Source organism: Streptopelia decaocto, assembly GCF_964273445.1.
Source record: "Streptopelia decaocto genome assembly, chromosome: 1".
Taxonomy (NCBI): domain Eukaryota; kingdom Metazoa; phylum Chordata; class Aves; order Columbiformes; family Columbidae; genus Streptopelia; species Streptopelia decaocto.
In genome coordinates this window covers 90,255,774-90,267,957 of record NC_138663.1, presented here as the reverse complement: position 1 = coordinate 90,267,957, position 12,184 = coordinate 90,255,774, and the positions used below count along the sequence as shown (strand labels likewise).

Here is a 12,184-nt window from a genome sequence, read left to right as displayed (position 1 = left end):
CTTTAACCAAAGCTTAATTTCCTCAGGCAATATTAAGCAATTAATAAACTTGAAAATTTATCTAGAGAATATGGATGCCTATTTGCATAGCATATTATTTGAGCCAATTCTTTGATGCTGAAGATTGTGATAATCTCCTGAGTAAGCCATTGACCACTAGAACAAGTCTTCACAGTAACAATTAAAAAAAATAAGCAAATACAACTTAAAATGAAAAGAAACTTGCAAATGCTGCTTTATTTAATTCTTACAATAGGGAGGCACTTTTACATTAAAAAAAAGAAGTGCAGAGGTTTCATTATAACTACAATACTCTAAAATATTCTTCCATGAAAATAAAAAGAAATTATTCCTGCGTGGGAAAAATCAGTGATTTTCGTCTTCTTTAATTTCACCTCTATAGTCTTTATTATACTTAAATAAACAAAAGCTAGAAAACAAAAACACAAAACAAACTTTCGCCTGTTTGCACAGGTCAACATAAGCATTTAGACTATTGCTAACACTTGACTTTGTGTCCCTCATTTCATCTTTTCTATGTTTGTTGTAGAAGGCAAAGAGGCTGACCCAAGGGCTTTCCAGAATTCAGTGGGTGCTGCTAACATACTATAAATGGCATAATCACATGAATATGATATCAAAATTACATTTTTGATTTTGCTCTGCCTTGCATGAAAAACCTACTTATTTCAGTCAAGTTATTCTTCAGCTTAGGCCCAAATGAAGAATATGTGCGTTGGGATGGAAGAGCAGGGTAGGGGTGCTTTCCTGCAGTTATTTCCCCTCCAAGGAGGCTGGAGAAATCAAAGCTTTTTTTACATGCCATCCTAGAAAAGTGAAGTAGTAGTTCACCGGCAACTAAGGCCCTGGGTGTCAGCTGTATGGTACTCCTGTTGATAACCAGGATGTGTAAGTTCTGGACAGAATTGGACACCGTACTGAGGCTGACTGGTGTGAAAGTCAGAGCAAATCCTTGTTTGCATTACGCAAGTGAGAAGTGAAGTTAACAATAACCTCAGACAAAGCAATAAAGTTGATAAATGGGCTCAGATTCTGCAATACTGATGTACTAATGTTAGTATTCAACAGTGAAAGAAACCTCACTAATGTCACTGGGAATCTCGGGAATATCTCTGGAGAAAGGCAATCCTCAAAATGAATATTGTCACAATCCATTCTTCTGTACATACATTTCACTTCAGTGTCTCAAGTGAAGAAAGCAAACCTCAGGTCAATAATCCTGGCAGAATGATGTCTCTCTGCTTACGGATGACAGTATATATTCATCTCTTACAGCAATTATCTTGCTACTTATTTGGTTTGGGCTTCACAAAACCACTAGGTGAGCTGCGCAGGGAGGTTTCTGGTTGTGTGAAAATGAGGTTGGCAGCAGAAAAAACACTCAAAGGATGTTAAAGAAATATTAGAAATGCTTGAAATGAGCACACCTGGGGAAAACAATACTTTTCTAATTACCTGTTCCATTAAAGTTGGCTGAGCAGCATATGGTTTTACATTCTGATGTTATGAGCAAAATTTAGGCCTTCAAGTACATCGGAAGCACAGGGCTCACAAATACATCTCTTCTGGTGGTCTGTGAATGCAAGGGTGACCTAAATAAAGGGTATTTGGTGGACCATTAGAGGATGCTCATATTGAGGAATGCTAGATTTGTCATGAATGGAAAAAATGTTTGCCACAATTTCTCATCTTTACTTAGCAAACTCCATTTTGATGTCCCATGATGAAGACCAGAGCTCCCTCTTTCAAGCTGTCTCCTCTGTTTTCCCAAATTGCCTGGGGTCTACTTTAACCCACTTTAAAAGTAAATTACCTGATCTGATCCAGAACTCTGTGCAAAGTCTAAAGCTGGGTTCCTAAGGTAGAAGAATTAAAGCTGGTACAGTATAACAAGAGCTATTTTCAAAAAATGAGCTATTGATACTTATGAAAACATTTCAGTTTTGAAGCTGCTTTAACAATATTGATACAACTTGTAAACATATTCGCAGAGAACGTGGGCTCCAGATTATGGGGTATTTTTTCCTTTACCAAAAGCATATATTACAAAACCTGTAGAGATTTTTCTTTGTATGTTATGCTTGGAAAAGTTTAACGAGACCACTTTTGTTTAGATCCAAATACACTAACAAAATTTGAAACTTGTAACTTTGTGTTGATATATGAAAAATAATAAGAAAAAACATTATTCTGAACAGAACTTTCTGAACTTTCTCTCCAAACAAAGTGTATCAAGGGAATAGTATGAACATGGAAGATAAATCTAGCTTAAAGATTTATCACTGATATGAATAAAAGAACATTTTACAGAACTTTGATCTTGATTGTCTCTTTACAGCTCAAAAGAGTGGGGATTTTCTTCCCCATTCTATATAAAAGGGAGGAAAAACATGCTGTTGATTATTTTCCTGGCACATCTTGAATAAAATATCACATTATGGCATGAGACTAATTACACAAATTATATCTGAAAAAGTTAAATTAAGAATTGAATGGTTACTGCATAATCAGTGGGCATGAGTGAGATCTAATGTCATTGTGTTTAGAAATGGCTTCATCCAGATCCAGCTGTCTGTTGTTGACCTTCACCTCCATGCAGCCATTATAAAAAGCAGTTACTAACGTAGCACCCAGAGGAACATCTGCACAGAAACACATTCAATTTATTAGGCCAAAGCATGCAAATTCTTATGTATTTTTCAGATTAGCAAAAACATAGGGAATACTCCATTCCCCATCTATTAGGCAGCTATGAGGAAAAAAAGAGCAATTTGGCAGGAAACACTTCTTCTCAGTTTTCTTTAAGATTGAGATAAAGTCAGCAAAGCTGAGAAAGGTCAGTAAAATTTGAAATATGCGTTAGAAGTCTATTCCCATCCAGAAACCTAACCACATGAATGTTTTTCATAGTAGCATTTCCTGTATTAACAACAGTGACCCAATAGTTTGTTTCCTGGAGTCCACTGTTCTTGTCCTGATCTCCAAACAGATGTTTATGGGTTTAGAGGTCACAGAAAGAACCATCTTGCTTTTGCCAGAAAGCTACTCAGGATTAAAATCTGCAAGTTCTCAGATAGGGTACCCCTGGGAACTCCACACATTTTACTGCTTCCTTACTGCTTCTTCAAAGTGAATTCTCTGTAAAAGACTCACTTTATCTGTTGCTTATGTAAGTATTGTTTGGATTACGGCAACATCAGATGGCTTGTAGGAAACAATATGTTAAATACAAAATCAAGCAGGCATTGCTCTGAGGTCTTAGGGTACAACTGGATTCTTACAAGGTAGACACAGGCGATCCAAGTACCTTCAGTAAGTAGCATGAGGATGCCTAGGAGCTGATCTCAATAGCGTAATCTTTTTTTTTTGTTGTTGTTCAGAAGGTAATCATCCTATCCCTCCTAGAAGATAGACTTGATTGTCTGGGGAACAAGCAATGTTGCTTCCTTGTGATTTTGTTTTGCTGTAAGCTGAGGTACTGCACAGTCCTGTAGAATCATGCCCTTCTGCTCTTTTTACCCTAGTGATGATAACACTGCTGTCATAGAAGTGCAAGTGCAATGTGCAAGTCTCATTTAGTCTGCACTGGTTGTGCTGAGTTAATTATCAAAGCAGCATACTCCTAACATTGCTACTAGTTTGAAAAAATATGTATCAAAAATGGGGTCTTCTGGTCTTAATGAAATGCATATTTTTGCTAGGTATCTTTTAAACATACAGTTCTCCACACTCTGGCTCAGCATACCTACCAGTTTTTACTGCTCAGTAATCCCAGAGGCTTTTCAGGAGTGAGAGTGAGTAAATGAATCGGTGTAAGCCAAACTGGCTGTACATGGGGACCTAAAGTAGTTTTCCTACTTCCCTCTTTGGTAACAGAGGCTGTTGTGAAAGAGGCTCCTTTGGATAATGTGGGACTTTTTGTGGCTTTGAGACCTCTAAGTAGAACTGTTTACGCATACAGAGTTTTTTTGGTTAATTTACATGTTGAAGATGCCTTTTAAAACGGAGAGATTACACTTACTTTTAAGGAACAGCGAGTAACTAATATGTGCTTCTTATCTATTTTGGATGTGTGACAGAAGCCAAGGTCTTAGCTCGTAAGATGCCAACTACTCTGGGGCTGGCAATGTACTAGAAAGAATCATTTAAATATTAGAAAGATGAAGAAGTTTAAAAATGACTGGAATCTTAGTTAAGCTACTGTAGCTCGGTTAACCTACTGACTCTTTTCTACTACGTAAACACTGGCTTCATCTCTCTTTTAAAAGTCAGCAAGTATTACAAAAACACTGATGCTTATCTATTGCACCACTAGTGCATTCTTCTCATTCTGCACATACAGTTTGAATTGAACTCATGTGGTTATCTGGTTTCCAAGATATTGCATATCCATTAAAAAACAAAATTTGAGGAGATATTGTCATATTTGGTGCTAAAATCATGTTACATGCCTGATTACCAGTGTATGAAGACCTGTAGAGAACAAGTAAGTTCCCACATATGGCCCTGGATACTGAAGCATCCACCACTTCAGACAGAGGCTGTGGTACCTGAAGTGCTGCCCTAAACGCCTTGCTTCTATGCTGACAAGCAAGCCCAGAGGATGGAACCATAATTCCAGCATCCCCTGTGTAGACTACCTTGGAAGAAATGCCTGAAGAGATCATGTCCAATGGGTACACGGTTCCTCCCCTTTCTACTCCTGTGCACCCATGTCTCCTGCAAAAGAAACTCACCGCAGATAAAGACCAGCTCTATCTGGGGCAGTGCTATGACACTGCAGCCTACTTGTAAAATGGATGGCAAGTCAAGACTGTGTTGGTCTAACTTCTAGAATTTCCTTAGAAACTGTGACTTATTCTGCCTAAAATAACTCTGAGGATATGGAAAATCTCCACCAGCAGTAATGTAACTATGGTGTCTTTCCTCTAGCAGTTTTCAAGTTTGAGGATTTTAGACTTTGAAAATTCCTCATCTGTGGCAATGCTATTTTTCTTCATGATTCACCCTGAAGTGAAGCTCTTTTATAGATAAGCATGAGTACACTTCCTGTACAAAGTAATGCTTGTACATGTCTTAAGACTGGGGATAAACTTGCAGCCTGATTTACACAAAATATTTGCTGTTTCAACACATTTTCTGTCTCATAAAGATTGCCAATCATCTATTGCCTAGAGTTTAATCGCTGAAACTACAGTCCTGACTTCTCCTTCTGCACTTCTGACAATTGAAGCACCTGAAGAGAAAACAATCTCTTTTTTTCTGTGCAGTTGTGGGTTTTTTCTAGATTGGGTAAGGCTGAATATAATCAATCTTATCCAAATAATCCAATTAATGAAAAGAAATATGATCTACCTGGCAAGCCGCCCAAATAGGTAACAACATTTGCCATCATTGCTTGATGCAGGACAGACAGTTTCTCTGAATTGGTTCTGTCTGTGTGTGAATCAACAGACAGTTCAAGTTGCTCTTTGGTTACCAGAAGTCCAACCATCACTTTTCTGGGTGTACATAACTTCTTTGATTCCAGATGTGCAACAGTGGTGTTTCCAATGGTCACAATGATTTTCTAAGCGGAAGAACGGTAGGTCACAAAAAATGTCACATATAACTTTAACATACAATTATACTTAGTTCTGATGCATTTTATATTTGAAAGTAGAAGAGTAGAAGAAATGTTAGATACACATTTTAAAAACTGGTACCTTAAGTTGCAAAAGTTACAAAACTTGATGCATAATCATAATCTTTGGTGATGAATGCCATCTGTATTCTTCATTTGTATTCTTAAAAGTGAGAATGTTCACTGTAAAAAATCTTTGGCTATGGTTCTGAGGTGAAGTCGTGTTTCTCTTAAAGGCAAAAGGAGTACTGCTACAACTTTAAAGGTAACCAAGTGTTCGCTATAGGTTCTTATTTTAGGCAAAAGCATGGATTAGCTGTTGTATATAATCATGCACTACCTTGGGATGCCTGATGTCAACAGATGTAAATGGAAACTTAAGGACAAAAAGATCTGTTTATAAATTGGAACTAACATGATGCCATTACTATAATATCATCATTCTACTTCTGTCATATTCCCCTTTCTGCTTTGTGCATTTGGAAGGAAAGGTTAAAGACGACATGATGTAATGGATAGTACCTGACATAAGAGCACTTAGTCACTGCTGTAGCAATCATGAATAGTAATATATTTTTGGAACATCACTGTACGATCTAAGTGCTTTTCAAAATATTAATTCGGCCCCACAGCTCCACTGTAAGTAAGCGTAAGTACCTTTTTTAATTTTGATTTTTCAAAAATGGAAAGTTAAGTGAGACGAAAACAAAAGGTTTCACTTATATGCATATCAGCTGCTACGATAATTGTAAAATCACCTGTGAGTCAGAGGAGTTAGAGTCCACTATGGACAAAGCAAGAGGCACTGTTTCATTAGAAACCAAGGCAAACATAACACCACTGTCTGTGGATGGGCGAATAGTCATAGTCACATTTATTAACCAGTCTTCAGCACTGTCAAGATTATCTGTTTTAAAAAGAATAATTAGATTAATAAATCCATCTGCTAATTAAACATTTATACAGTGTCAACAATCAGTATTTAATTTGCTCCCACTGTGGAAAAATTAGTATTAATCTCCAGGAAAAAAAAAAAAAAGAGTGAACTTTGGAACTTTTAGAAAGAACTATGAGTTATTAAAAAAAAAAAGATATAAACTTTAATCCTGCATCTTCCCTAATCTGTGCTTATTGGACATTTTGTTTTGTTTTGCTACATTATCCATTTTAAAGTGGAACAGGTGTCATACTCATTACAGGTCAGTTCAAAATTAAACCCAAAAACCTAATCTACTCATAAATTGCTGCCACTGAGTAGAAGACTGGCAGTTTCCACACACATTTACATTCCAAAGCAGTTCCACTATTAAATGGGAATATGCAGGTGTGTAAATATGCAGATGGTGCAAATATAATTTCACATGATGCATTCACAGTGCAGCTAATATAAAAACTACTACTTAAAGAGATATTTGTCACCTTTTGTATGTTTTCTTCCAGTGTCTCTTGCCCACCCCCCAGTCAAATCTAGTAGTTTACTGATTTCTAGTAGGTTCTTGAGAAAGCGGAAATCCTAGAACATGAGGTGAGGTCATATTCCTACACAAAGCCAAATGGTCAGGGAATCAGTGGGCAATAATAGCTTGTAGAAAGGCAGCAGTAAGTGTGGGCAGCCTCTTGGATTTGGGGGGTGGCAGAGTGAGAACAGAAATGAAAGTGGCTAAAGTCATGGCAGCAGCCCCAAACGCAAGATTCAGGAGGAGTCATGGCAGCATGGTGTTAATGAAAGAATGGGAGGAAAGCTGAGGAGATTTGATGGGCGTAGGAAACTAATATAAGTACATTGGAAGCACAGAATAAAAAAAACTGGAGAAATCTTTTGAAGTGGACTAGGGAATTTCAAGAAAAGTCCTGGAAAAGCACAGCAAGCCCTGGGATGAAAAGGACTGGGGATCAGAGCAGGGTTGAAAGGTAGCATAATATTTAGGATAGGGAAGAGTATAATGTCAACAAGATTTGGGATGATGCTCAAGAGGTATCTCATTTGGGCTCTCAGGTGTGCACGACGAGATCCTGTTTTGCAAATTTTTATATTGGGGCATGAGGTCAGGCAAGAAAGTTCTGGGTTGAGGAAGGAGCAAGAGATGCACCTAAAACCTCCAGATATAATATCCACTTAGAAGCAGAATTGTATACACAAAACAATCCGTGATCCTTTTATCCACCCCTAACCTTATTTTTCTGCCAATAATATGACAGCTTTCCCCATTGATGAACAGGGGACAGAATTAGATCTTTGGCAAGCGAGTGTGTTCTACAGTGCCCATCTTTTGCAGATAAAGAATATGCTTCCTAACGTAAAGCACTTCAGAATTAAATTGATGACACCAATGAGACTAGAATTCTCATTCAAGCAAATTTCTAATAGAAGTTACAGAAATCATTGCTGGATGTGGTGTATAGCTTAATTTGTGTGTCTCTTTTTTTTTGTTTTATTTCTTTCGTTTTAACAATTCATCAGTTCCATCATGAGTCCTGCAAATAATATAGGAATAGACAGCAAAATACTTACTATAGTTTATCTGAAACTTTGCCATTCCAGTGCCAGGGTAGAAAGATCCTCTCTCCACTGCTACTAAACAATGTTTGCTCTGTTTTTCTTGAATAACTTCTTTTACACCTGAGTGTCCCTGATTCATCAGGTTCCAGGCACGAATGCACCCATCTAGCCGAGGGTTAATCTGTTGAAGAATTACAGCACTAGAAGTCTACATTCAAAGGTGTTTTAAAAATTGTAATAATAAAGCATTACTTTACATACTAACTTATTTCTGGATAGCCCATAATAGCATTATCAATGCTATAGGTTACAGCACTGATGCTGGGCAGAAACAAATGGCATGCATTTAGTAGCTCAGCCTTCAAAGGTATTTCTGATTTAATAATATTTCCCATTTTGATGCCAGTGATCTGTACAAAACAGATTACATCAATTTTTAAAGCTCATGCTGTCTTTTTGTTTAGGTCATGACAGCTTTTCTGTAGCTGAAAGACAATGATCACTGCCACCGTTCCTTGTTCAAGGTTTCATCTTCTCCTTGTACCAAAGTATAAAGAAATTTCTGGAATTACTTTCTGTTGGGTAAGGTGATGTTGTGTTGCTTCCTATTTTTTCTTTCTGCTTCACTTTTGAGCAAAAATGCACTTAAAAAAAGCGCAGCCTCTACTGTACAGTTACTTTTTTGCCTCTCTGTTTAGACTGCCATTTAGTTTGAGGGTTCCTAGACGAAAAGCAGATGATTGAAACAACTTGAGCATACCTATCCCCAGAATAAGACAGAGCTGTTGAGGATAGAAGACTGAAAGAATCATGGGCCTTGTCTAGTCTGGGCTATTACAAAATCTATTGCAAATGAAAACTCATTGCGCTGCCTGCATAGTGAATTCCGTACCTATTCAGAGCCTAGCAAAAGCCAGCACCAGAAACATGAATCCCTCTGAAACAGCTCTCGCAGCAGCCATGGTGGTGATTTAGAGAATCTTAAAGCAATATGAAAACAGGCTATGGAATCCTGAAAGATTAGACTGTTAAGTGCAGTGATTTTACAACTGAAACCTAACACAGACTACAAAGCTTCATACGTTTACTTTCAAAATAGTTGTTTAAAAACCTGATTTTTGTTTTCTAAATGGATTCCAGGCCACTCTTCCTCTGTGACTACTAAGTAAACAATACAAAACCAAAAAAGTAATAGAACAGTATGAATCAACATTACTCTTATTATTTTAGTTACCTGTTTAACAAGAGTGTTGCCCACTTTGCGAGGTAATCCAGCAATGTAAACCTTAGTTTCCAAGAAACCCTGTGATTGTTTAAAAAGAGTTCCTGGGCTGTTAATACTCATCACAGCTTCTTTAGCTATTTTTACACTGATGCTGTGTTCCAGTTCTTCAACTGATATCTAGAATTAAATACAAATAATTACATACACATAAAAACACGTAGAATATTTTAAATACTAATGACACATACCACAATGAAGCATTACTAATGTTCCTCTAAAGAACCAAATTGTAAAACAGTTTTAATACAGTCAATATTCAAAGCATATTTAAACCTGAATCATGACAACTGTCAACATCCATGGATATCCACAGGAGGATGATCTTCTATTCCACCCCTATCCTACCTCTGGGAAAACCCACGCAGCTGATTAGTTTGCTTTATGTGTGATGGAGTTTGCAAGAATTGATTTCTACAACTACTCTGTATCCAATCCATACAGTTCTCCATGTCACTGCAACCTGCTATAGGGCATTGAACCGTTAGATGGGATGTAGACAAAATAGGCTCAATGGTTGCTCCAACAATTACGAGGCACAAAACATTTTTAATCTCAAGGAAGTTGTACTGAACTGAAACAGGAGGTCTAGGGAGAATCCTAGCTTCTCTCACCCCCCTTTAAAAGCAACCAAAACCTACCTGGTGTTAATAATTTGGTGTGATTTATAGATGGTGTAAGTGAGCAAGGCCTTTCACCTCAGGTATGCAGATTTGAAGAATAAGATGGATTTCTGGTCTAGCAAATGTAAAACTTGCTTTCTAGACAAACTGTCTAATAACTATGCACTTGAGCATGCGATCACATGTTTTAATATTCTGCTGCTGCCTTTTTTTATGATTACAAAGAATAATTCCTATATTGTCAGCTGGTGGTAATTACCTCTTTCTTCATTGTAAACAGGTGCCACAATTTCCCAGATGTAAGGCATTCTTGTGTATTTCTGGATTGATTTTTAAATCTAGGATTTGAGGGCATAATTTTAAGCCTTTTTAATAGTTGCTTAGTTTCTCCCTGTTTTACTTATCAAGAAAATTTTTCCCATAGTGGGTTAAAAGAACAAAAGGGAAGAGGAAAACCCATCTTACTATATGCCACAGTCCATCATTAATGGCTTTGCCTCCACTGGTGACTTTTGTTCCAAATTCATTCTTGTATTGAATTTCAATCTTCCCATCACGAAGAGCAAGCAAGATCCACGCTGTATTGTCAAGGGATTCTGCATATAGTATAACTCCCTCTGCATCATACGTCCGGAAATCAAATTCTGCCATAAATCTGATTTGGGAAGAAGGAATCTTTATAAGATAGGAAACATGAAATACCGCATAGCCTACAATAAGTCATTAATAGGGTAAATAAAAAAAAAAAGGTTCCTAGATATTAACCTTTTGGTAACTCTGGATCTGAGCTGTTGTGATATTTGCATACAGTTAGTCAGAAGCAGAATCTAATATAAGCCTTGTTCATCTGAATCCAGTGAAAAGTTTTGAGATCAATGCCTTGAGCTGGGATTTGAAACAGCCTTGGTTCAGTTCCCAAATATATGATGACTTTTACATGTGAGGGATATCATACCCCCTTGAGTAAGAAGATAGATGTAATATTCCTATTGCATTTCATGGAGATGCAATGCAGAAAAAATACATGATCTATGATGTGCTTAAATACAAAAGGGTTGCCAAGTGTTGTCCTACAACAACTATAACCTAGCAATTTGCTTTCGTTACTGCTGCCTGTTATATGTCATTCTCTAATCTGAGGATTTGTTGTTTGGATCTTGGCAGTTGGTTGAATGTGTATATGTAGCAAGATTATGGTTTGCATTATAGTACCTGTATGGTGGAAGAGAGAGTGTAAGTATAGCGAAAAACAGTCCTTGTCTCCTAGAACATTATGAAAGGACAAAACAAAGCATTTGGAAATTAGAATTTGCTGAAGACAACAAAAGAAAAAGGGAGCTGTAATTAAGAACTTGGGTCACTTTCACTCTCAGCCTTGTTCTTTGTCCACTAGATGTCATTGTCTCTCATGCAGACCCACAGAAAACTCATTCTGTATTTACACAAAGACTATTAAGATAGCTTCAAACATTTATCATCTTAGAAAGGTCTTCCAGGAGAGCATTAATGTAATGCCTGGTCAACTTAGAATAGCAGTAGAGGAAAAAGTTCTCAATATTTATGTCTTTCTGTAAGGTTCAGAGGCTCCAGGGATCACCAGCTCAAGAGCTGCTGCTGCTTTTACCCTCAAACTGCTTGGTCAGTAAGTCAAGGAACACTGCAATTTCAGCTGCTGCAGTGAAAAGATCAAAGATTAATAAAGGGGTCGCTACCATTAACAATTGTTCTTACAGCTGTGAAGAAAATCATACAGACAGCACTCTAGACAAGGTAGTGTCCTTGAAACACCCTGTGAAATGAAGCACAGAGGTGGGGGGAAGCATTGGCCTGGTTTCATTTCTCAGTAGTATGTGTGTAGTATGTCACAGCTTCTACCAAGAAGTGAAACAGCAGCAATATCCAAATGAAAGCCACTCCCATATATAACTGAAAGCTGTACAGTAATTATTTTCCTATAACATCTGAATTTTATGTTGAGAATTCTAAATGCCCTCCTGCATCTGTAACACTGATGCCCACTGTCCCCAGCCCCTGCTCTTTCCTTCAGGGGAAGAGTAAGTTTCTATAATGAGAAAACACCAAGCTTTTTGCTCTCTCGTTCACAAACCAAGGGGACCTACTGCTTATTAAACTTA

The 12,184-nt window shown here is 37.4% G+C and overlaps 1 protein-coding gene across 3 annotated transcripts in view; it reads right to left on the bottom strand.

The window, feature by feature from the left end:
- Positions 1 to 211: 211 nt before the first annotated feature.
- PROS1 (protein S) overlaps positions 212 to 12,184 on the bottom strand; it is a 32,213-nt gene continuing 20,240 nt past the window's right edge. For all 3 annotated transcript variants that reach the window (XM_082050540.1, XM_082050538.1, XM_082050539.1), the window contains exons 10-15: positions 10,515 to 10,704; positions 9,379 to 9,546; positions 8,157 to 8,325; positions 6,403 to 6,551; positions 5,377 to 5,590; positions 212 to 2,663 (exon numbers count right to left, since the gene is read on the bottom strand). In XM_082050540.1, the coding sequence (XP_081906666.1) occupies positions 2,518 to 2,663; positions 5,377 to 5,590; positions 6,403 to 6,551; positions 8,157 to 8,325; positions 9,379 to 9,546; positions 10,515 to 10,704 (1,036 nt within the window). In that variant the 3' untranslated portion in view covers positions 212 to 2,517. The remainder of the gene's footprint in view (positions 2,664 to 5,376; positions 5,591 to 6,402; positions 6,552 to 8,156; positions 8,326 to 9,378; positions 9,547 to 10,514; positions 10,705 to 12,184) is intronic.